General features: G+C 39.3%; 1 protein-coding gene across 3 annotated transcripts in view; it reads left to right on the top strand.

Annotated features, from left to right (window-relative positions):
* CNTNAP5 (contactin associated protein family member 5) overlaps window positions 1-26900 on the top strand; it is a 792545-nt gene that overhangs the window by 657809 nt on the left and 107836 nt on the right. For all 3 annotated transcript variants that reach the window (XM_041739874.1, XM_041739876.1, XM_041739875.1), the window contains exons 15-17: window positions 1426-1553; window positions 1724-1894; window positions 11705-11923. In XM_041739874.1, coding sequence (XP_041595808.1) covers window positions 1426-1553; window positions 1724-1894; window positions 11705-11923 — 518 coding nt within the window. The remainder of the gene's footprint in view (window positions 1-1425; window positions 1554-1723; window positions 1895-11704; window positions 11924-26900) is intronic.

Raw genomic sequence — 26900 nt, 5'->3', positions numbered from 1 at the left:
TTCGTGGTGCTGTGTCTCCCAATTCCCATGTACTGGCAAGATGAACCATCCTGTGCTTAACTAGGGCTGTGTGGGTCGGGGGTGCAGCCCACTCTGTGCAGGTTTCAGGCCACCTCATATGATTCAGTTCAACTTCTCATTTAAATTGGTAGCATGCCTAATGGATAGAGCATGGAAATGAAAATGTCCCATCATCTTTTCTAGCAGGCCATCTGATGTTTGGATGAGCAAAATGGAGCAAGACAGAAATGCAAAGTTCACCTTGCCCAGTTAAAAAAGCTTTGGGAGAATTTTGGTTACCATTTCAAGACTTGCTGTTATGTAATGCATTTTGTGTTCTTCCCCTTCTTTTAGAAATTTCAGTCTTTTATTAGTCATAAGTTTCAAATTGTTATGTCAGGATGATATGTTAGCTCATAACATATAGGCATCTTCATATATATATGTGCTTAGCCATGGCTATTTTTGTATGTTTGTTAAATTCAGACATGAGGTAGATACCACGTATGTGACCAAGCCCCTGACCCTTGTGCCCTGTGAACTTAGGCATTGTCTGATATATCTTAGACTCCGTTTTCTCATCTGTGAATGAAAATAATGGTACCCACTGCACAAAGGTATTGTGTGGGAAAATTTACTTATCCCCTAGTATATTTCTGGCTCAGAATGGTTATTCATTCAATGCAGGTTTCTTATCTATATTTTTATTCTCTCAGTTAAATGGTATGTCTTTACCATGAGTCCAAAAACATAACTTTAAAAAAGGGAAAAACAATAGCTTCACCCATTTATTTCTAACATTTTTTTTTTTTTTGCCAAAAGGTGACTAGTTAGTTATCTATTTGCTTAATTAACAAGGACAAATCACTCCCCAAATCTTTAAAACATAGAGCAAAATATAGAGCAACAAATGGATAACTCTAAAGACTTGTTTTTACCTAGAGTTCAAAGGTGGTAAGACACATCCCCAGCTGATTAAAACCTGTAGGCAGGCAGGTGGCTGAAGCAAGTCCTGGGAGCGATTTCAAGTGGGATTTGTGGCGCCCATTTCCAGTTAGTTACTGAGATAGCCAATCTCTGTGGAAAGAGAGCTGCTATGTCATGTCACATCAGCCTGCATGGGGGCAGGTAGGGTGCTGTCAGCCTCAACAAGCAACAGCAAGCTCTGTAAATTACCTGTGTTTCTGGAAAGATGTAGGGAAAATGTGCATTCCACTGGATTTTGGAAGCTGGCCAAGGGTTTTGTGATTGGCATTCCAGGCTTTTGCATATGCTTATGAGATGAAAAGCCTTCTGGTTCCCCCTCCCTGGCCTCACCCTGCTGCTGCAAGCACCCAAATCACCTTTGAAAAAAGGAGTCTTGGTAAAAGAGTCCCTACATTATCCACATTTTTTCCTCTCTTTTCTTAAATTTATGTTTTTCAGGACAAACGATACTGGCTTTCTTTCCTTCAAAGACCACTTGCCTGTCACTCAGATAGTTATCACCGATACCAACAGATCAAACTCAGAAGCTGCTTGGAGAATTGGTCCCTTGCGTTGCTATGGAGACCGTGAGTACTAAATCTAAAGAAGCTTTCTCTCTTCATTACATAAGCACAAGATGTTTTTATTCTCTTATCTCTTTTCCCTGCAGTGTCCCTCAGTCTTGAAAATCATTCACATGTCCAATGCTTTTGTATATCCCATTCTAAAACAATGAACCATTTTTTTTTTAATCCAGGGCACTTCTGGAACGCGGTATCATTTTATACAGAAGCTTCTTACCTCCACTTTCCTACCTTCCATGCGGAGTTCAGTGCCGATATTTCTTTCTTCTTTAAAACTACGGCTTTATCGGGAGTTTTCCTAGAAAACCTTGGCATTAAAGACTTCATCCGACTTGAAATAAGCTGTAAGTGCCCTCATTTATTAATTTGATGTAATGTCAACAGAAGAAGTTCAAGTCTTATCTTTGCCACCAACAACTAGTACATGTTGATACTATCAAATTAATGTCTCTGGAAATCTGTAAAATTAGCCATGATAACTTCTAGTTCTTTCTAATGCTTTTTGTTTTATTATTACCTATTAGCATTTAATCTTTCTCTCTTCAAAACAGTGCATTCCTCAAATTTCCATAGATACCTACAATGTCTTTTCCACACCTCAAAGATTTTTCACTGCAGTTTCTATGGAAAGCTTAATGTATTATTATTATTATGCATTCTGTTATGCATATTTGGGGTCTACTTTTTGTTGTACTTTTGCTCTGAAAGTAATTTCCTGATTTATTTCCCACCTTAGGAGGGTGTGACTACCCAATCAGAATTCCCATTGTTTCTCTACCACTTCACCATAAGCAGTGGTGTATCTAAAGAATTTGACACCAGGATATGGATCATTTTCTAATATCCCATCTCCTATCCACAAGGTTCTATTCAGTAATGATCATAAAGTTAAATGAGGAATAATAGAAATGCAGATAGCAAACTTGTCCTTTGAACTCCCATATGTAATCATGCCAATACAAAAAATTCCAGTACAAAAAAGAAGACATGAATATTTTCTTGTCTGAATATTATTTTAGTCTTTTTTAATAAAAAGGGCAAAAACATACCTGTACATTGGTTTGTTCCATTAAGAATTACATTAAAATTTTTCTTCCTTCAAGTTTACTTCTGCAAATTTGTAGTTGACTTCATCAAAATTAATCGTCTTCCCATGTGTGTGTTCAAAATATAGTATAATCAGATTTGCCCATCTGTCTTATATCGATCAAAAGATACTTCTACAGGGCAGCCTGGCCTGGGTGGCTCAACGGTTTAGTGCCACCTTCAGCCCAGGGTGTGATCCTGGAGACCTGGGATTGAGTCCCATGTCAGGCTTCCTGCATGGAGCCTGCTTCTCCTTCTGCCTGTGTCTGTGCCTCCCTCTCTCTGTGTCTTTCATGAATAAATAAATAAAATCTTTAAAAAAAAGGATACTTTTACAATTTTAAATTTAAAATATTTTTTCACATTAAGCAACAGACATGTAAATTTTAAGAAATTTTAAACATAAAGATAAATTTGGTAGACATTCAAAAAAATATTTTATTTTACAATAAATTCCAGGAACTGCAATTCTTTCCATGTGTTTTCTTCAAGATCAATTCTAGCAACTTTTAAATTTGTCTGCAATCAATAAAAAATTCGATAAGATATTTTCACCAGAAATTTCATCACAGATTACTATCCTATTTGGTAAAATATTATGGAGTTCCTAAAGGTTTGCAGTGTGTGAGCTCCCTTTGGGTGCAATCTGTGTCCACAAGCCCTGTGATAATGTGTGTTCATATGTGTCAACAGATTTGAGTTAAACAATGATAGCACGGTAATTACAAAAATGAGAAATCAAAAATTGAATTCTTACTCTTAAAGCTAAGTCTATATATTTGAATCTGCATGTTTAGGAGCCAAAGGTATATCTGGAGTTTTTTGTATTAACTTCCCTCTTGAATATATTTATTAAGTGGTAAGTAATAAAATGTGCTATTTGAAGCTTACATATACATTATTAAAGATTCATACATCAGCATTTGTTAGAACTTGGACCAACAAAAGGCTTTTTTTGGTAGAGGAATGTTTTTTCACTGATACTGTTCAGAATTCCTGGTGCGTGACAATAATAAAAGCATCTACCTTTAATTGCTTTTGCTGGTTTTCAGTTTTCTTCACTCATTATCCCCCACCCCCTTATTTCTTTTACACAGACAAATTGCTCCCACCATCTTGCCCTCGTTATGCCCATGGCCATGATCACTTATGCTTGCCATTAGACGTCTCATTTATCTGTGTCTAAACGGAGTTTTTGATAGTTTGATGGAGGCAATTGACCCATACTATGATAATGATGTGACATCATGAAATATCCGTAAGAGCATAAGTAATGTCTTGGCAACAGGAGCTTGGAAATTTGAGAGTTCCAGAGAAAGACACAAAAGCATTGCTGGAGGAGATGGTGGAGGTGTTTACAGCAGACCTCTGCAAATCACCAAGTAGCAAGTGTTTCTTTTGCAGTTACAGCACAATATATACAGGGAAAGAGATCTCTTTAATTCATAGTTTTAACCTCCTTTTACTCCAACTATTTAGACCATTAATGGGAGGAAGCTTCTGTGGCTTTAGTGTGAAATAAGATCTCTCCTATCTAAGTTAACCAGGCTCTGAAAATGTGGGGTTGAGTGCCAACCATTGCATAATATGGATATAATAACCTCAATGTAAATTTAATAAAAATCAGGCCCTAAGGCCTTTTGATTCATTAAAGCAGCACAAATGTCATGGCATATTATCACAAGATAATGAGCAATGATTTAGTGTTAATTACATTTCAATGTCCAATTTGTTTGTACTTTCTGGTACTATATTTTGTCCTTTGGGTTATAAAAAATGATTTAAATGAAGGCGGTATTAAATTTGATGAAAATTTAAAAATACATTGATGTAATTGTTTGTTGTACCCTTTTTCACCAGGTTCGAGAACATATAGTTTTTTGAAATTTTATGTAAAAGTTTTAAAGCAAGACATCATATTTTTCAAAATATTTCATTATTTAAAAGGAAAAAAAAACAAATTAGAAGGGATCCTGCATTTCTTATTGAAAGCTACACTCATTCCATGCTTTTTCTGCAGATAAAATTTTCACCTTAAGGGATTCATAACAAGATACTTCTGTAGATCAGTTACTTACGAAGGAAATGGCCTTTAAAAACATGAAGTGGCTCAGAATAGATTCCTCTTCCATCCTCAAGGAGTGTTCCTCTCTAACTATCTGAACAGAAGCTTCCAAAGTTGATATATCCATATTGTTCAACAGGGAATAAGAAGTTTCCATGAAATTTTCAGTCCATTTTCTTCTGGGTCACTTCCAGCTAAGATGTGTGAATTCTGTAGCCTTGAGATTAGTCCATATTCTAAGAGAAACAAGACATTTCACAGTGTCAAGTCTTAGTGGGTCTGTTTCAAATGAGACTGAGGGAAAAAAAAGAGCTATTTTGACAATTATCTAACAATTACTGTGCAGATGGAAATGGGTATTTTGGAGTGGGTGAGGAGAAGCAGAAGGGAGTGGCTGTTGAGAGTGTGGTGTAGTGGAAAGAGCCTATTGCTTACAATCCCAGGTGGATTCAATTTCCATTCCCCTAAATTTGTCCGCATATTCTTCATCTGTTTAGTGCTTACTTATGCAAAAATGGGATTTATGACATCCATATGCCAATCATATGTATGTGGCTGCAATTAAAAGAAAACACGATCTGAACTACTGGACACAAGGACAGGAATTCACCAGGATTGTGACATGTGACTAAGTCCAGAATTGACAAGACACTTTATTTCTGGTTGGATTCATCAGTTTTATAATGTTATCTGTGATTTATTTCCCTCCTTACACCGACTCCTGAATATCTGCTTCAGTCTGAAACTAGCTCTCCTCCAAGGGAGAGCTGCATTTCAGTTGAGAGATGAAATTCCTCATGTGCAGCTCACCTGGCCACCTCTGACCAATGCCTCTGGCTGTGGAAGTAAGATTGCAGACTAGTTTTGCCAGAGCCCAGCTTTATATCTGGCAAGGGACCTAATATGTCCTAAAATCTATAAAGAGGGAAAAATAATTTCCCTCTTAACTTCTCTATTCTTGGCTGCAACCCCTGCAATAAGAGTAGTGAGAGAAAAACAAAAATAAATTTACTAATATGCACACATTGTGTGAACATGAGAAATGGACAGAGAAAAATGAGTAACTCAAAGAAGTGGCTTAGAACTACAGCTTATCTGTTCAACAGAGAATAATAGATTTGTGGAGAAATTATAGACAAAAAAAGGAAGTTTTAGGTTTCTAAGAGTAGAGATAAAGGCTAGTTAGTAAAGTTTGTTATGCAGATTCCTCTGGTGCCAATGGGGTCTACAGTTGTCTAGACCCTATCTCTGGACTGATAGGGTCTATAGTTGTCTCCAGGCAATTAATTTTTGTCCTTCTGGTAGACAGGGGAGGAGAGACATCTCTGTAACTTTATATACTGCTTTATTTTTTTTTAAAGATTTTATTTATTTATTCATGAGAGATGGAGAGAGAGAGAGAGAGGCAGAGACACAGGCAGAGAAAAAAGCAGGCTCCATGTAGGGAGCCCGATGTGGGACTCAATCCCGGGACCCCAGAGTCATGCCCTGGGCCGAAGGTAGGCACTAAACCGCTGAGCCACCCAGGGATCCCCTATGTCCTGCTCTAAATAACAGGGGAGCACAGGGAGCTTTCCTTGCTTCTGCTTCTTCTCAATTGCCTACAGCTCAAAATCATCCTGAGATTAAAGTAGCATATTTTGGAGGGGTATATTCTGCTAGCCTTCAAGCCCATGGAAGAAGTGAATGAGATAGACATATATATATGTACATATGTTTATTATATGTCATATATATCATTTTTGTGGATATATATGTATATATGACCTATATCCATACATGTCATATATATGATATCTATCTATGACATACATATATATGTGGAGGGGAGGATGGGAGAAAGAGAGATTTGAGTTGTGATATTCAGCAGTATCATATCAAGAATAATACCAGGGCAGCCCTGGTGGCTCAGTGGTTTAGCGCTGCCTTCAGCTCAGGGTGTGATCCTGGAGACCCGGGATCAAGTCCCACGTCAGGCTCCTGCATGGTGCCTGCTTCTCCCTCTGCCTGTGTCTTGGCCTCTCTCTCTCTCTCTCTCTCTCTCTGTGTGTGTGTCTCTCTCCCATGAATAAATAAATAAAATATTTAAAAAATAAAGATTAAAAAAAGAATAATACCAAAAACCCCAATATTGCCAGATATGATGAGAACTTGAAGATAGACTCTCAGATCCTCCGAGAAGGTAAAATTAATACTACTAATAATTAAATTCATATATTTGTATAATATAAATAGTATAATGTATTATACTTAAACTAAATTGTTGAGTGTCCACATTGATTAGACACTATTAAATAATTTACATTTATTATTCATTAGTTTTCAAAGATTTTATTTATTTATTCATGAGAGACACAGAAAGAGAGAGGCAGAGACACAGACAGAGGGAGAAGCAGGCTCCATGCAGGGATCCTGATGTAGGACTAGGTCCCGGTACTCCAGGATCACGCCCTGAGCTGGAAAGCAGACATTTAACCGCTGAGCCACCCAGGCATCCCTATTCATTAGTTTTCAAAGAATCCTATTGACAATATTCAAAACACTGCACTATAAATTTCATTGTTCAATCCCAAGTCAGATATGCAGATGAAGAAAGTGACCCTAGAGAGAGTTAATAACACCCCCAGAGTCACACAGCTAGTAAGAGTCAGAATCCAGGATCAAGCAACCACTCTGTTCCTTTTTTTTTATATATATTTATTTATTTATTCATGAGAGACATAGAGAGAGAAGCAGAGACACAGAGAGGGAGAAGCAGGCTCCTCGTAAGGAACGTGATGTGGGACTCGATCCAGGTATCAGGATTGCGCCCTGAGCCAAAGGCAGATGCTCAACCACTGAGCCACCCAGGTGTCCCTACCACTCTGTTCCTTAATGCAACTTCCTATTCTGCTTTGCCAGGCTGCTTCAACACACAAGAATGTTAGGACTCAAGAGAAAATAGAATTGTTTTTCTCCATGATTTGGGACATAAGACATTTAGGAAGTCCTCAAAATTTTATGCAAAGTGTATGTGATTTTTTCCTAGAGGTATCTTGTCTCCAAAAATGCTTAACAATATATCATGTAGTTCATATTTCCCGTTTCGTAAATGTATGCTTGGAAGATCAGAGAGGGTAAGTGACTTCTTTGTCCATAAATTGTCCCTGGGATTTATCTCACACCTGACATGGAGTCAGTGCTGAGGACACAGACATGGGATTCAAGGACGAGAGAACATTATACAGGAGCCTTAACTCAGCTTCTCATCCTCTAGAAGTACCTGGTAGACATTCTCTTGAACTTATGGCATTTTCTTCCACATAGTATGTCCCTTTGTCTGCCTTCTCAATAGCACACTGTGAGATCATTGGGTTTCTTTTATCTGTGCATTCTCAGGACCTTGCATAGACCTGCATTGGTAAAAAACCACTGAAGGGCCAAGTGACTCTTCAGCTTTGTCTTGAGCCACAAGGGAGTAAATAATGAGGAAAAATATTTGTCAGACAGGTGAGAGAAGGAAAAGCCAGGGGGTAAATTCATACTGGAACTACGGTTGACACAGGACTTCTGGTTTTCCCCTCTAGGGCCATCAGGTGATAACCATCCCTCTAGCAAACGAGAGCGGGCTTATGTTTGCCTCAGGTTCCCATCCTCAGAGGCATTAGGCAATGTTGGATGAATCACTTATTTACTTACATTATCCTTCTCAGTTGTTTCCAGGCATCTCAATTATATAATTGCACTTTGACACACACCCCCACAGGACACTGCATAGGTTTGGGGGAATATTTTTTCATAAGAAGAGTGGGTTTAAAAAATGAGTTCCAGAGACACATGGCCTGGATTTAAATCTTGACTCTGCCCCATCTGGGTTGAAGCAACTTGTCAGCTCAGCTCCCTCGGCTGCATTATGTTACCTGTCCCATAAGATGATAGTGAATTCCTTACAATATTAAGGAATTCATTCATGAAAAATGCTTAGCCAAGTAAGTGTCTGGCTTGTGGTAAGCACTCAGTAGACATTAGCTGTGATTATTACATTTTACTGATTGTCCCCCAGTTCTAGGAGGAATGGATTAAACAAAGTAGATCTGTAATAATGACCTAAATAAAATTAAATAATGATAATTTAAAAAAATTCAAGGAAGTTAAGTCCAGGGTATAAAATTAAAACAAAACAAAACAAAAACAAACAAAAATCACCTAAAGAAAATTATAAATTATATTTAGTATGTATAATGTTTTAATGAATGAGTCTTTGGTTGGATGAGAGCTTCCTATATACCAGCCCTGGTGCTAAGTGTCCAATTAGTGAGGTGTTCATCTAGAGTTTGCAGACTAGTTGGGGAGACAGACCATAAACAGATCATTATACAACAGGGGGATAAATCTTGGAGCAGGGATAAGCCTGGACAGGAAACCTAACAAGCAGAGGGGTGGCAGGGGGTGGTGGGCAGATGCAGCAGTAGAGGAAGAGCTCCATAAAGATATGCTGTCCATGTAGAACTTAATATCCACAAAACCAGCTTTGCAGGAAGGCTTTTAGCAAAATCTTTAATGTTTTCCCTTTCCAATTCTCACCAATCTTTACCTTTGTTCTGTAGAGAGAAATAAATTGAGATCCCAGTTATCTCACAGTTAGTGTTTATTTGATCTCAAAATGTGCAGGGCTTCAAGGTGCCATCTGTGGCCTGAATAAGAAACAGAAAATGGCTCAAAGGGCCAAATTCACTCTTATTTAATCATTTAATTGTTGAACCCAATTTGTTTGCCTCGGTTCTGTCTTCTTTAATGCATGGGTTTATGAGCCAAAGCCATGTGGCTGAATTGGTCAGCCATAACACGATAATAATAGCAATAGCTAATAGGTGTGATAAGATCGAAAATATGCTTTAGGTCCTGGTGGCTCCAGAGACCATGCTTTCAAATCCCATTTCCGGGCCTCAACCTCCTTGCCTCTCTTTTAGGTCAGGGCTCACTTTGACCAGAATGCAAAACAATTCAAGCTCTCCAGTTACTTTAAATGCCACCTACTGGGGGCTTCTTATACTAAGGCTGGTTCTTTGTTTGGGTTTAAAGGCTGAGAATAAAAAAAAAAAATGAGTGGGAAATATCAGAAAGGGAGACAGAACATGAAAGACTCCTAACCCTGAGAAATGAACTAGGGGTGGTGGAAGGGGAGGTGGGCGGGGGGTGGTGACTGGGTGATGGGCACTGAGGTGGGTACTTGACAGGATGAACACTGGGTGTTATTCTGTATGTTGGCAAATTGAACTCCAATAAAAAATAAATTTATAAAAAAAATAAATAAATAAAGGCTGAGAAGAGAGTGGTCCAGAGTGCTATTTGACCTTTGGTATCACTGATACTTCAGATGTGGCAGTGGATGACTTTATCAAATAAATATCCATGTTCTGTTTTAAGTGGAAAGGAGGAGGGCTCCTCCTCCAAAAGGAGAGGGGGCTGCCTAAGGTGCTTAAAAGGAAGAAAAGATCTGTCATAGGAAGTCTCCTGTGACTGAAAGGGGACTGTATTCTCATCAATATCAATTTATAATTTACCCCTACGTATCCTTCAGATTTAGAAAATTCTTATGTAATAATGTAAAATATGAAAAGACACACTCTAAGTAGAGAAAAATGGAGAATTCTACTTTTTGAGTCAGATTCTTTGTACTATCTAAGAAACAGACAATTATAACTTTAGTTTTCTCATCCGTAAGATGGGCTTAAAAATGATGCCTTTCTCATGCATTGTTTTGAGAGTTAAAATGAACAGGATCTATGGTCAGTACTTAGTATATAGCACTCAGTAGAATATTGTGTTCCTGATTTCTCTCTTTCTCTGTCCCTCAATGGCTATATGTCACCACCACCACCATCATCACCACCATCACCACCACCAGTACCACCATTACCATCACCATCACCATCATAACCACCATCACCACCATCACCACCACCATCACTATCATCACCATCATCAGCACCACCACTATCACCACCACCATCACCACCATCACCACCATCACTATCATCACCATCACCACCACCATCACTATCACCACCACCATCACCACCATCACCACCACCATCACTATCATCACCATCATCAGCACCACCACTATCACCACCACCATCACCACCATCACCACCACCATCACTATCATCACCATCACCACCACCATCACTATCATCACCATCACCACCACCATCACTATCATCACCATCACCACCACCATCACTATCATCACCATCACCACCACCATCACTATCATCACCATCATCAGCACCACCACTATCATCACCACCAACACTACCACTGCCAACACCACTACCATGACCATCGTCATTGTCATCATCATCATTGGTATTGTTACTCCTGATTGACTGATCCCTGGCATGTGTGTTATGCAGATTTTTATAGAAAGGGAGAAAGAGTCATGGAAGGTGGATGGGGGCTTCTGTTTTATCCCAGGCATCACTACTTGCAGTGAAATGTCCTTGAGAAAAGCACTTAAACTTTCTGAGTCTCCTTGAAAAAGAGAAAAAGTCCTAAGAATAGCATAAATGATTACAATCATATATATTAATGAAATAACATAGAGGAGAACACTGGACTTTCAAGAATGTGAATCCTCTCCCTGCAGGAATGTAGTGGTCTTGTTAATTTAGTATCTACAGATAACCATGAGAATACCATTGAAGCCCAAATAGGCCCATAAAACTCCAAGCCTTGGCATCTATGCATGTTTATCAGATAGGCATCTGTGGCCTTGTCCCTTATCCTATTTCTAGAATTCTCATAAGTATCAAGTAGGCCAAACAAAGAGTTTAGGATTTAGTATTTGGTAATTTTCACAATCAATTGGTAATTTAAGTACTGCAGAGATTTCGACTGAAGACCTCTTTACCCCATATTGACTTGCAGTCATTCGTACCATTTATTCAGGGCGTGCCTATGACCTCAATGCGCTGACATCTCCCCTCATCTTCCTACCTGTTTCCTTTGTTGGTTTCAGCTCCATCTGAGATCACTTTTGCCATCGATGTTGGAAATGGCCCTGTAGAGCTCATAGTTCACTCTCCTTCTCTTCTGAATGACAACCAATGGCATTACGTCCGGGCTGAGAGGAATCTCAAGGAGACTTCCCTCCAGGTGGACAGCCTCCCGAGGATGACCAGGGAGACTTCGGAGGAAGGTCACTTCCGATTGCAGCTGAACAGCCAGCTGTTTGTAGGTAAGGAATATCTTGATGCCCGTCTGTGCTAAAACCCTACAAGACTTCTGTGTGAGTAGGCCTGGGGGAAACTATGATTTTGTTTCAGAACTGAAGGATGATTAAAATATGTCATAAAGCATTTATAAACATAAATATGATTTTACAAATTCTTCCTTTCTAGCTTCATCATCCTCAGCAATAGGAAGTTATGCCACCCCTCAGCAAATTTTAAGGTGATCTCAGACTCTTTGTATCTTTTCTCCTTGTACATATTATCTTCAGATGTCCGAGGACCCCTATTATTTTTCATTCTTACAGTCAAAATCTATTTGTAGAAAAAGAATGTATCAGCTATTTACATCTTAGTAGGTGTTGCCTCTAAGTTAGTGAGCCCACCCTTCACCCTTCCTAGTGATACCTGACTCTTGATAATTATTGAAAATTGTGCAATAAAATATATGACAGTATCTCACAGGGATGTGTCACCAGTCATATGGTGGGGAAGGAACTACTGTTTTCCATGGTATTCTTTGATGCCCCCTGAAATCACACCATTGAGGTAGCTGCCTTGCTTTTGCACAGAAAATTTGGCCTGGTTCCTGAGCTGATGTCCCTCCATTAGGCAGTTTCTCCTGAGACTCAGAATCAGCCTCTAGACAAGCTGTTCATCTCAACTGCTTAGAGTGGGACCAGAAAAGTTCAAACATCACTTACTGAGTCCATTCATTCATTCATTCATTCATTCCATAAGTAGTCACTGAGCACCAAAAACAAGCCAGGCACCTTGTTGGATGATGGAAACTGAAAGATAAATTGTGCAGTGACACTACTTTTCAAAGAGCTGTGTGTATGTGTGTGTGTATGTGTGTGTGTATGTATGTGTGTGTGTATGTGTGTGTGTGTGTGTGTGTACACAAAAGAGAGAGAATGAGAGAGAGAGAGGAAGAGAATTTAGCCACACAAGTCCAGGTAGGAAAGGTCAGCCTCATAGCTATAATTTAGTAAAGATTTTTTGAAAGTAGGTTAAACAGGACTTGTAAATCTTTAAAGTACAAAACACAGCTGTAAATATTAGGGCGACTGTAATATTATCAAAGCTAAGAAGTTGTTCTTATATAAAACTTAAGGTTTTATATAAGTGATATAAGTAAGGTCCAAAATTTTCCAGCCAACCCAGATTTGATTTTCTTTCCTTATTTATTTATTTAGCCAATTCTCACACTACATAACTTTACTACTAGTAATGAAATGTCATCAGCAATCAATGGGTATTTCTTACAGGTTTCCTTTAAATTGCGTTTGTGCCACTTTTAATTCTGACAAAAGCATTCGCTAAAAGCACACCAGCTAAAAGGAAAAAAAGTAACGGAATATGTCATATTTTCTCTTCTCAAGAGGAATCATATTTCTTTCTTCATCTGTCATGTCTTATCTATGTAGCAGAACCAATGATTTAAGTGATTAAGAGCATTTTTATGATTATAAGGCATTTACTTAATTAATAACCTACATGAGTGATACGATTTAATCTTAAAATATTTTTGGAAATTTATATTGCTGTTTTAATTCTATTTAAACCTCATATTTTATTACTCTGAAGAAGTTTGCTAGTCATCAAGATTTAATGTCTTTTTTGTTGAAATCAATTCAAGTAGTTTGCAATTTTCATAAATTATATTCCATGCCAAAGTTTAATTTATTTCAGGCAGTATTTATGAATCTTTCTGGCAGAAAGGTGTATATAAAGATGGAATAATATTTTTTATCCTTTCATGCAAATTTCATGTCCTCATGAAATTATCATATGTCCTGAATATGTGATAAACTTTGTGCAAGTCAAAAGGGAAAAGTCGCAGCTGTGTTTCACTCCAGGTTTTTATCTCCAGACATTTCAGTTAAATTGATCACAAATGCAGTGAGTTGTAGGAGCATGTCAATGGGACTGGAGGACATATCTTGCTTGAGCTGGAGCCAAGGTCAGCTGTGGTGAGAGCACCTGCTTCTGTTATGTTTCTCTCCAATAAGTTCCATCTCAGATGTTACTCTGCTTTATTGAATTTGTCTTAATGTACTTGAAGAAGAAGAAAAAAACAACATGCTATTAGAGGTCATTTTAGTCTGTTGCTTTGAATTCTGTTGTTTAGTGTTCAGTAATACACTCATTTAGAAATGTCAGGTGGCCAAAAATGCTGAAGTCCCAATATTTCCATTTTGTATAATTCAGTGGTCCAAAAACAAACAAACAAACAAAAAAACCCTCTACTTAGCTCTAACGGACAAAATGAAGAATCGCGTTCCCTATCATTCAAAAATTTAGAGACACTGGATATTTATATTTGCTAGGCAGAGAAAAGATATCATTGATGTGTACTTCTTCCCAGGGATAGATTGAAGGTAGCAGTATTTAAATATTCATTTGGATATGCCTGTCTGGATACCTTTAGCCACTAAAGGATCTTTTGATCAAAACAGAGCATTGTTCAGCATTGTAATCACTGCCGTTGATGTGTGCTCGTGAGTGCTTCCTGAGTACTAGAAACAGGTTGAATTTTATAGAACAGCATGTACCTCTTCACACTGTCCTTGTCATTGGAATGTGACAAGTTGAAGTGCTCATATATGAGTCAATGCATGCTGGATTCCCAGAATTGATATTTTTGTCTTCAGACTTTTATTACCATGATAGTTAGGGATATTTGCAACCATGCCATCCTACTGGTCACATTTTTTTTTAATGGAATAGGAGAAACATCATAACACATAGATTCTGAAATATATGCTGCAAGTATGTAATTAGCTCATCCTTGAAACTCTTGGAGCTATTACCCCTCTGGTTTGCTGTTCCCTATGAATGTGCCAGTCAGTGAGCAGATGAGGCAAGAGGAATCCAAGAACTAGCACCCATTGCTGAAAGTGAAATGGAGAGATATGGGTGTGTATACCAGGTCAACCTGGCAACAGGTCACAGGAAATTGGTTAAAAAACCAAACCAAAACCAAACCAAAACAAAACAGCTAGCCTTGGTTTACCCATTGTCTTTATCTGCAAAATGGAAAAGAAGAGTCTGGTAGCTGATCTCTCAGTACCCAATGGTCTGCAATCTCCATGTTTATGCTAGGAATGACAATCATCTTTATCCTCATTCTCCCCAAATCTGAATCACATTTTTCCAAATTTGCTGAATTATAGACATTTTGTGAAGATGTGGGCCTGTGAGTTTCATTTTCATGTGATTTTACTGCCTTCTTAATTTTTTTTCTTTCATGGACTCATGTTTTGTTTTGTTTCTTTTGTTGTTTATTGTTGTTGTTGGCTTAGCTGTTTACTTGTGTCAAAGTAAACTGAAGTTCTTCCCACTTGATAACTCCTTAGGGAAAATAGTGGACTATGAAAGATAAAAACATGATTCTTGATAAATCATAAAGTTTAAAGAGATCTCTAAAAATGCTGCTCCAGCCTCCATGCTCATAGGGAACTATTATTCCTGTTTTCAGGTGAAGCATGAGAAACTTAGTAGGGTCTATGGTGAAGCCAGTTAGGGAGCAACTTTGAGCTCTGGCACTGCATAAACAGGTGCTCTGTGGCAAAAATGCAGCCACATCCATTAGCTGCCACAGAGTCTGTATCAGGATAGTTGCTTAGATTTATCCTTAGGAGGGCAACCTGGGTGGCTCAGAGGTTTGGCGCCTGCCATCGGCCTGGGGCATGATCCTGGAGATCTGGGATTGAGTCCCATGTCGGGCTCCCTGCGTGGAGCCTGCTTCTCCCTCTGCCTGTGTCTCTGCCTCTTTCTTTCTCTCTCTCTGTGTCTCTCATGAATAAATAAATAAGGTCTTTAAAAAATAAAAAAGGTTTATCCTTATAAGTGCCTCAGGAAGATGGATTTCTTGATGAAGACCAGTAGAGTTTTCTATTTGAGAGGATATAATGTGTCTCAAAGCACAGGAGGAGGTATGTGTCCTTCTCACATTAAAAAGTAACTGAAAAATCACCTTTTAGCATATTTATTATATAAACCATAGTGCGTAGAAGATGTTACTTAACATGACATCAGTGGTGAAACAAAAAGTAAAGGAATCACTGTCTTTTCAACATCATATAACTTTCCAATGATAACACCCAATATACCAAAAAGTTTACTTTTTCAAAGGTAAGTCATTTGTTAAATATTCTTAAATTGTTTTACTTAGTAAAAATTTAATATGTGATTTCTGATGTTCCTCATTAATAGTTACATGTAAAAAATTTGTTGTGATGAGTTTAAGAGGTTGGCAAGAGACCTCAGATCGCCAGCAGGGCAAGTCCCAGAAATGCTGTGCTTTGTTGCTATGCACCCAGTACTTAGAGGAGCATGGAGTGTCCACTCAATACAAAATTTTATGACAGACAAAATACAGAAAACAAAAAAACCCAATGATATAGAACTACCTGCCCCTCCATGCATTTTTCCTCCCCAACACCACTGTTTCAACAAATCACACTCGTATAGCTTGAAAATATTTTGAAGGAACATTGGTTTTATTTTCATATTTGGACAAGTAAATGATTAAATCTGCAAAATATCTCTTCTTTAAGATGCTCAGAGTTGAAGGCATTTAACCCATTCCCACAGTCCACTTTAGTATTTTCTGCCCACCAATAGTCCAGAAACTTTCTTGAAATGCTAATCTACAACATCTTCTGCTTTAACTGAAGCTCATTTCATCATATGCTGGTCTGCATTGGGTTGATAATGGGCAATTGAAGGAGACTGTAAAGTTTTCTTCTTTGGTTTGATTGACTACGATTGGTAAAACATATCGCAAGTCATACTGTCTTTTTTAAAGGAGGGTACAGTATGGCATATGGCATCATTTTCTCATACAAACCAGGAAAAGAAGCCCTGAGATTTAGACTACACAAAAACACAATGTTAGAAGCAGTTATTCTGATTCCTCTGGCACTGCCATCATCAAAATTTGTAACACGGTAAAAGAAAAAAAAAATTAGGGCAGTGTCGTTTATGTGGAGCTGGAGTGATAATTGTAAAAATGAAAGTAAGTCCAGGTCTTTCTGGAAAATAAAATCAGTACTCCCTGGACATTCAAGGACCTGATCTGAGGGAAAAAGGAAGGTGAGAAGTTGTTTATGCATTTTTCCAAAGCCAAGGTGCCATTGAGTGTTAACTATCAGGGAGACTCTAGGTTGGAAAAAAGCAGACACAGCAAGACATGCGGATGCTGGAACCCTACCTGCAGCCTAGGGAGCCTGTTTTGATTTCTCCAAGGCTTTGTCAACATAGCTGAGGATTCAGAGAAGGCGGTAGAGGGATGCCTGGGTGGCTCAGTGGTTGAGGGTCTGCCTGTGCCTCAGGGCATCATCTCAGGGTCCTGGGATTAAGTTCCACATCAGGCTCCCCGAAGGGAGCCTGCTTCTCCTTCTGCCTGTGTATCTACCTCTCTCTGTGTGACTCCCATGAATAAATAATATCCTTAAAAAAAAAGGAGAAGAAGGTGAGAAAGCCCTTGAGTAGAGTGATGGGGGGGAAGAAAATGTAATGGAAATCCTCTGCAAAGTGTTACTGGCAGATTTACACTGAGTTCACATGTTATTACCAAGTTCCTTCTGATTCAAAAAGGAAAAGATTCGACTTCAAAGCCACTTGTGTAGGGGAAGGCAATTTTGTAGAAGAGGTGACAAGTGCCACATTTGGATTCAGCTTTCTTCATCATCCAGGTGCCAGGCTAAATGGTGAGGGTCGTCTCAGGACCTATTTATGGAGTAGAGAAAGGCTTAGGAACCCATAGTAGACATAGAAATGTGCTGCTCAGGTTCCCCTTTAAGAAGGGCCTGTTGCCCTGCCGTGGGAAGGCCGTTGACAGATGGTCTTCATGTGTCTGCTTCTTCAGGAGCTGCCTCAGCTGCAGAGAAACCCCTGGTCACAGTCACATCCATTCTAAGGGTGTCACATACAATGACCATTTGAGTCCATGGCAGAATGGTTTGGCCATTTGGGCCCAAAGAGGTACATCTCTCATGGGTTTTTCTAACTCTAGTGCTCTCTGTGGGTTTTCTAGATTGTTGTCAGGTCTGCACTGCAGTTCTCACCTCCCCTGTCCCCTTCCTGCTTTCTTCCCCTCCCGTCTACAGGTGTGGTCCCCAAGGGCGCCCCTAACATACCTCTTGCCCCTTTAACTTCATCCCCAGCAGCCTTGCTGAGGAATCCAGCCTCAGCCAGAATCATGTAGATTTCTTGTACACACACGCACACGCACACGCACGCACACACACACACACACACACATTTTTTTTTTAATTAACTTTTATTGGTGTTTAATTTACCAACATACAGAAAAACACCCAGTGCTCATCCCGTCAAGTGACCACCTCAGTGCCCGTCACCCATTCCCCTCCAACACCCGCCCTCCTCCCCTTCCACCACCCCTAGTTCGTTTCCCCGAGTTAGGAGTCTTTATGTTCTGTCTCCCTTCCTGATATTTCCCAACATTTCTTTTCCCTTCCTTTATATTCCCTTTCACTATTATTCATATTCCCCAAATGAATGAGAACATACACTGTTTGTCCTTCTCCGATTGACTTATTTCCCTCAGCATAATACCCTCCAGTTCCATCCACGTTGAAGCAAATGGTGGGTATTTGTCGTTTCTAATGGCTGAGGAATATTCCATTGTATACAGAGACCACATCTTCTTTATCCATCATCTTTCGATGGACACCGAGGCTCCTTCCACAGTTTGGCTATTGTGGCCATTGCTGATAGAAACATCGGGGTGCAGGTGTCCCGACGTTTCATTGCATCTGAATCTTTGGGGTAAATCCCCAACAGTGCAATTGCTGGGTCGTAGGGCAGGTCTATTTTTAACTCTTTGAGGAACCTCCACACAGTTTTCCAGAGTGGCTGCACCAGTTCACATTCCCACCAACAGTGCAGGAGGGTTCCCTTTTCTCCGCATCCTCTCCAACATTTGTGGTTTCCTGCCTTGTTAATTTTCCCCATTCTCACTGGTGTGAGGTGGGATCTCATTGTGGTTTTGATTTGTATTTCCCTGATGGCAAGTGATGCAGAGCATTTTCTCATGTGCATGTTGGCCATGTCCATGTCTTCCTCTGACACACACACATTTTTAAGAAAAGGTAGTAATCTTCTTAAGCAAAGTTTATTCTTCATTTCTCCACAGGACCAGCTACAATGCAACTCCTCCTCCCTCTTTCTTTTCTAAAACACTCTTTAAAGCTGATGGGTTGCTTCGAATCCAGGTTGCACTGTTTTCATTTCTACCTTTTTAATGGTCCTATTCTACCTATTCTTCAAAGTAGGATGCGCACCTTTACCCCTGATCTACTTGGCAGATTCCTCTTCATTAAAGGCACAGGTTTTTGATGATTCAGATCAACCGTCTTCTCACAGGGGAAGGTACTTCCACTCCACCCTCTACCTCTGATCATACCCATCACACCAGCTTATAATGATCTGGTTATTACCACTCTCCCCCTAGCGGTTTCCTTGTGGTCATAGTGTCTAATTTGCCTTTACATCTTTGTGCATGGTGCAGGTTCTCTGATATATTTTGAATCCAGTACATGTCTAATGAAAGTGACTGAATGCAAAGTTCCAAAAATGCTGGCCCTTTTACAACCGGCTTTATGTTAAGACATTTACCTTTTCTGAGCCTCAGTTATCCCATCTGTCCACTGGGCTTAATAACCAACACAGTTGCAAAGCTTAAATGGACATTTTTTCTCCTCCTTGGAATTCCCTGTCAAGCAAGGGCTCCTAAAAAGGAGTTGCAAGCAAAGTATCAATTTCAATGGGAATCATTGGTGCCCACACCCCAGGGGGATAATGAGACGCTGCTTTGCCTGGAAATTTATGAGATTTGACATTTAAAGGACACATTCAATTAATGCAATAGCTCCCAGGGGAGGGATCCTGCCCCCACACTGGGTTTTATCCCTTCTTTGCACAAATCAGCAGAAGTGTCCCCACGTGGTAGTGTATCTGATGCGTGAATGCCTCAAAAGCCGAGGTAGGGCCTTTATAAAACGGAAAGTGACCATCGCTGTTGTCTTAGCAACTGGCTTTCAAAGGGAAAGGAATGTTCAAAACCCCATTTTCAAATTCTTACCTGGTACCCACAAGCTTGCTCCGAGGTGATGTCACCTTTGTGATTGCTGTCGTTTTCCCTCTGCTCCGGTGGGTGTACAGGGCCTTATTTCTGGAGAATCCTATCGGATCAGAGGAGGCGCTCAGGCCAGTCCCTCCGTTTGTGGTTGAATGATACTGTACGTCTTATGAAATAGACTGAAAGCCGCCCACTTCCAGCACCCATTTGTGGAGACATCTGAGCAATCATGACCTTCTGGGACAGCCCTTCTCTCAGCCTATGCTGCCAGTGAGGCAGCTGCAAAAAGCCAAACCAGTTCTTTTTTTTCTTTATTGGAATAATTTCCAGTTTTTAACTGAAGTAATTTTTTAAACAAAGTTTATTTTTTGTTCTTTCAAGTATCAGCCTTATCCTTTCCTTCCTTTCTGTCCAAATGGCTCTATGAACCAAAAAAGTTCTTCATAACAGGTTATGCACCATTTTGCCAGATTGGGGAGGAAACACTGCAGAGTATCTGATCCTGTCCCTCCATTTGCCACTGTGTCCTTCCTCTTTTCTCTCACTACTTTTTTGGAAACCATTCATTTAACAAATATTTTCTGAGCATATTCTCCGTTATCAGCCCAAGAGTAGGCAACAGGACCATAAAAATGAATAAGATCCATTTGCTATTTAAGAAGCACAGGCTTTGGGGCAGCCCTGGTGACTCAGTGGTTTGGCGCCGCCTTCATCCCAGGGCCTGATCCTTGAGACCTGGGATCGAGTCCCACATCAGGCTCCCTGTATGGAGTCTGCTTCTCCTTCTGCCTGTGTCTCTGCCTCTCTCTCTCTCTGTATCTCTCATGAATAAATAAATAAAATCTTTAAAAAAAAGGTTTAAGAAGTGCAAGCTTTGAATGGGGAGGAGGGGTTTCAAGCAAGGTGTCTTAGGGTGTGTTATGGGGGTGCATATCCAAGGAGGGCTGAGCAGGGCTTAGGGGGCGTGGCTCTCAGGTCTAATCTATTCAGGCTATCCTTCATAAAAGGCCATCTTTGGAGTTATGTCCTCTACTCAGAGAAATTATTTTCATCTCTACTGGATAGATATCATCTATGATTTTTGCTTTATTTCCATGTTTCAGCTATTTTTTTTCTAACAAGAGAGCTGCTTCTTACATTTGACGGTGTGTCCGTAGTCACACTGCAGCCATCACTTCCCCAAAGGAAGCTTGGAGTACGAAAGTGCCCCAAAGTGATTGCTGCAGAAATGCTTTAATGTGTCATGACAATATTAATAAATTGGATGGTAAAAAGTGGCTGCCTCTGACTTGCTGATGCTACTATCCCATTTGGTGAAATGCAGCCTTTTAAAAATATATTTTAGTGTGTCCTGGTGTCACCCATAAAATCACTCTGGGCCAGGTGAAATATTAGAGAAAATTCTGAAAGCTTAAAATTATGGAACTTTTCCTTTATCTGCTTATTCCTTTGAATGAGTCTGTGCTTTAGCTTCTGGGACAATATCTATTCTCAGTAGGGCCATGATGGAAAAGACTAACCAGCGATTGCCAGGGGCCGAAGCAGGTGGGAAATCCAGATATTGATGTTAATAGGACAATGACTTGGCCAGGTAGCCAGCTGGGAAGAATGTAGGTGCTCCAGCTGACTCTAGTAATGACCTGAAGCTCATATGGTATTTCGCATCCAGTTGCTCTTGCAAGAAGGGCTATAATCCCTCCTCTTTCACAGGAGCCTTTGTAACTTTTCTTTGAAGCTGTTTTTGACAGTGATTTTTCATCTTCAAAAACTTTGGCAGAAGGGAGTACAGTGAGGCATGACTTGGCACTCAGCTTTGCAAGATGGGAGAGGATCATTTTGTCAAAATGGCATTCGTGGCTACTCTAGACCAATAATTACAATTATGGGAACTTTTCTGACCCATCATCATGATACTCTTTCGGGGGTTCGTCCAAACAATATGCAAAGCAATAATCAGCCACCTTGGACTGCACTGGGCTTTGTTCTCTATGGCTCCACATTAGCAACAAAAACAGAAACACAATTCAGGTGTGTGCTTCTTTCTTTCCCCTCCTCCTGAACTGTAAATAATAACCGAATGGAGATTTCCACAGAAGGTTTATTTAGCACTCTGGGCAAAATGTTGTGCCCTGCCACCATTCTGTTAAAAAGAAAGCAAATGTTTGTTTGGGGCCAGTAGTCTTGAAAAAAAAAAAAAAACAACAACAAAAAAGGAAGGCTTTTTGCAGAAAATCCAAATAGCAAGATAAATACATCCTACACATCCATACCCCATACCCCCGACACAAACATGCTAAAGCTGTCAAAGGTATCCTTTAATATCCAAATACCACGTGGTACTAAAAGACTTTTAGAGATACACACAATTCTGTAGCAAGAAGTTTCATTTGAAACTTGATATAGTAAATTATTTCTAAAATGACTTTTAGAAGGAGACCAACAGTGTTATGCACAATATACATAATAAATGAAAATATTGATTTTAAATTACACAATCAATATGCAAATGCATGCTCACTGAAAATTAGTCAATAATACCTCCAAGTACTCTTATCAGAGGCAGCCAATATTAGCACTGTCTGAGATTTTCCAGGCATTGTTCACGGTTCTTACATACATTTAAATACCCTTAGGAAACACTGTACAATATTACTATTAGTGGATATATTTACATAAATGATATACTTATATGTATTATACCACAGCTTTCTCACTGTTTTTTGTTTTTGTTTTCTTTTTTACCTCAAACGTTCTGTAGAAACCATAGCATGTCAATATAAATAGCATATTAACAGCTATATAGTGTTTTACCTAATATTTTCAGTTTTTGCTTATTTAGTTGCTATGTTTGTTTTATGTCTTTAATGCATCTGGAATTTGTTTAAGATTCTGAGGTAGGATTGTAATTTTATTTATTTACCAAAATAATATTTTCCCATCTCCATTTATTTCATGGTTCCTCTTTTTCATAGTTACTTAGAACTCCAATGTACATTATAATGTTAAAAAAAAAATCTGTCTATATAAAGAGTCTATCTCTGTATTTCTTAGAAATGTCTGGTTTTATGGGGTGCCTGGCTGGCTTAGTTGGTAGAGCATGCAACTCTTGATCCTGGGGTTGTGAGTTCCAGCCCCATGTTGAGTGTAGAGCTTACTAAAAAACAGAAACAGAACCAAAAAAGCAAAACCCAGGAATTTCTGATTTCTGATTTATTTATTTATTTATTTATTTATTTATTTATTAAATATTTATTTATTTATTTATTCACGAGAGACAGAAAGAGAGAGAGAGAGGCAGAGGCACAGGCAGAGGGAGAAGCAGGCTCCATGCAGGGAGCCTAACGTGGGACTCGATCCCAAGTCTCCAGGATCAGGCCCTGGGCTGAAGGCAGCGCTAAACTACTGAGCCACTCGGGCTGCCCTATCTACATTCTTATACTTTCATTTTAATTGTAATAGTTTGTAATTATTGTTTTGGGATGATTTTCTAGGTAGATAATTATACTATTTGTGCACATAATGAAGTATTTGTAATGACTATGTATGAAATAAAATTAATTATATTTGGGTGTAATCATCACCCCTTGCTCCATTTTGGGGTGTTTCCTTAAAAAGGTAGAACAAGGCCAGTGATAATAATATTTTCAGGGGTCTTGATACATGTTTCTGAATTGTTCTTGAAAAGATTTTCACAGCATCATTTCCACCAAACATAACTAGGAAATACTTTCAATTTGCTGTTAAGTGATGCTAAGTTATTAATCTCTTTCCCAATTTTTTGAGGAGGATTAGTGTTTTATTTGAGGTTCCACAATTTGTAGTGAGGATTACATCAGAAAATGTCTCTAAATCACAAGCCTCAGAAGGTGCTTTATAAGAAGTAACTTCTTAGGGGCACCCGGGCAGCTCAGTCCATTGAACGTCTGCCTTCAGCTTAGGTCAGATCCCAGGGTCCTGATATACTCCTGCATCTGCTCTTCTGTTCATCAGGCAGCCTGCTCCCTTCCCTCCAACTTGTGATCTTTCTGTCTTTCTTTCTTTCTTTCTCTCTTTCTCTCTCCCCCCTCTCCCTCTCTCCCTCTCTCCCTCCTTTACTCTCATAAATAAGTAAGCAAGTAAATAAATAAAATCTTAAAAGAAGTAAGCTCTTAGTTCAAATTGACTACTGCCTCATTATTTTACCTTTTCAACATCCAGTTAATGCCACACCTATATTATGAAATGGTATGTGTTGATTGACTTATGAGCAAGCAATCACTATATCGGGCCAAACTCAATCAGATTCCTGCCTTGTTCTTACATAAATGATATTTTAGAATTAAAGTTTCTACTAGGATTTCCTTCTGGAGCCAAGACTCTGTCAGTTGGAGGAGCAGGATAAGAGCAGAAGATAGCTGATGGCTAGTATATTTGTTTTTATTCTTCTTGTATATTCTAAATCTGCTGCCAGTTTAGAATTTGAAATCTAGGTGGTAAATATACCTGTGGTTGAGTTGGCTGTTGTAATTTATATATATGAAAAAAAACCAGCTACTCCAAGTTCAAAGTCAAAAATCCAAGCAAGAAAAGAAGGTAGGGGAAAAAAAGAAAAGAAAGAGTTATTATCTTTATGAATCAGGAGCCCAACCTGGCACATTCAGTGTTTTATCAGAAGAGTTCTCAACAAAGGAGTTTTTCTTGAGCATAGGGAGGAAAGATAGCAGGCACCCAGAAGAGAAATAGAGACTTTTGCACTTGGTACCAAAGATCACAAAAAAATTAAGATGTTCCTCTAGAAGTGATGAGCATTTATGGAGCTTATGGAGGTTTTCTAAGGCAGGCTTAGAATGGTGATAGTGACATTTTTTAAGAGTTGATTCATTCTCAGTTGATGGAAATGACATCATAATGAACAGGCTTGATACCAAGGGCCAACTATGGAGAATGCAGAATTGCCTCTAGCTAGGCCAGTCAACTAATGGTGATAGTTATCCAGAAGAGTGAGGTAGAAGTTCAGAGAATAAATTCATGCATGTATATTACTTGCTGGAATAAACCATGTTAGGGATAAGGATAAGAAGTTAGAAGAATCATTTAGTAATAGTGCTGGCTCAGGTTGTCTAGTCAAATCAATCATTTTAGGATTTTAGAGCTCTCAAGGTATGCAGGCTTTGAAGATCAAGGGATCTCATTTCGATGCTGGGCTCTGCCACATAAAATCTGATTCTTGACTCTGGCCAAAGCAATGTCTCTGACACTAAGTTTCAACTAGGTGAGTTTCAACTAGGTGAGGTGAATAATATGAAAAATATCTCCTTTTCACTTGGGTATTCAGTGAGTTAGTGATAAAGTTTCTAGCAAATAAGTATGTTTGAAATGTATTTTTTAAATTAGAAGCATTGTTCTGATTCTCTGTCAGCTTGCAGATTAAATGCAAGCCTCAAAAACATGGCTTTCAGCTGCTTTAAGGATGATGCTACAGTTTTATTGTTGTTCTTCCTCTTCCAACCTTTTAGTGAACTCTAGACAAGAGATACACAAGTAAAAAGCAAAGTATCGAAGAATAGCAGTTGAAGAGCACCTAGATAGTTCAGTGATTGAGCATCTACCTTTGGCTCAGGTTGTGATCCCGGGCTCCTTAGATTGAGTCCCACATGAGGCTTCTCTGCCTATGTCTCTGCCTCTCCCTGTGTCTCTCATGAATAAATAAATAAATAAATCTTAAAGAAAAGAAAAAGAACAGCATTTGAAAAATCAAAAACCTACAAGGGCCTGGAAGGCCATATGAATGAATGAAGTGATCCTGATGGAGATGTGGCTAAGTGGAGATTAAACTCCCCATCTTAAGGGAACTGACCACAGTGCAGCTGCGGCTGAACTTTGCTGTGCAGGAAAGCAGGGTTACTGATAACAGATCTTCTGATTTTTTCTCAAAGATGTATTAGAATTTTTAAAGATATTTCTCATTTACAAAAAAAAATAGCAACCAATTAAAATAATTAAATACTGGATGGCAGAAGATATGTGAGGAAAGAACGTGTGTATATGAGTGCAGGTGTGTATGTTTGTAATAGTAGGGATAGAGTACTATGAGCCCTTGACTGCATGGGGAAGATACCATACCACATAAATGTAAAGTACGTGAAGAGACCCAAAGTCAAGGTAGACCACACGGCACTGGGAGGCCACTATTAGTTCAGCAGGCCTGGTGCAGTGAAGTCAGAGAAGGAATGTGGGAGGACGGAGCTGCAGCAGTAAGTGGAGGCCAGATCTTTCATTCTGTATCATCTGTACAATAGAATTTGAACTTGATTGTGAGGACAATTAATTGTCTCTGAAGAGCATTAAATAGGAATGGTAAAATCAAATTTTCAAATTTGGTTGATCTTTTTTTTTTTTAAGATTTTATTTATTTATTCATGAGAGAAACAGAGAGAGAGAGAGAGAGAGAGAGAGGAGAGAGAGAGAGAGGTGGAGACACAGGAAGAGGGAGAAGCTGGCTCCACACAGGGAGCCTGACATGGGACTCGATCCCCGGACTCCAGGATCATGCCTGGGCCAAAGGCAGGTGCTAAACTGCTGAGCCACCCGGGCTGAGCCACCAGCCCTTGGTTGATCTTTCTGATTCCAAAGTGATGCATGGATAAGAAGAGTCAGGACTGAGGGTAGAAAGATTAGTTAGAAGGTTGTTAAAGGAGGCAGCCTGGGTGGCTCAGTGGTTTAGCACTGCCTTTGGCCCAGGGCATGATCCTGGAGACCCAGGATCGAATCCCACGTCGGGCTCCCGGTGCATGGAGCCTGCTTCTCCCTCTACCTGTGTCTCTGCCTCTCTCTCTCTCTCTCTCTCTCTCTCTGTCTCTCATGAATAAATAAATCTTAAAAAAAAAAGAAGG

The sequence above is a fragment of the Vulpes lagopus genome, chromosome 24 (genome assembly GCF_018345385.1).
Source record: "Vulpes lagopus strain Blue_001 chromosome 24, ASM1834538v1, whole genome shotgun sequence".
Taxonomy (NCBI): Eukaryota; Metazoa; Chordata; class Mammalia; order Carnivora; family Canidae; genus Vulpes; species Vulpes lagopus.
This window is presented reverse-complemented; position numbering and strand designations above follow the sequence as displayed.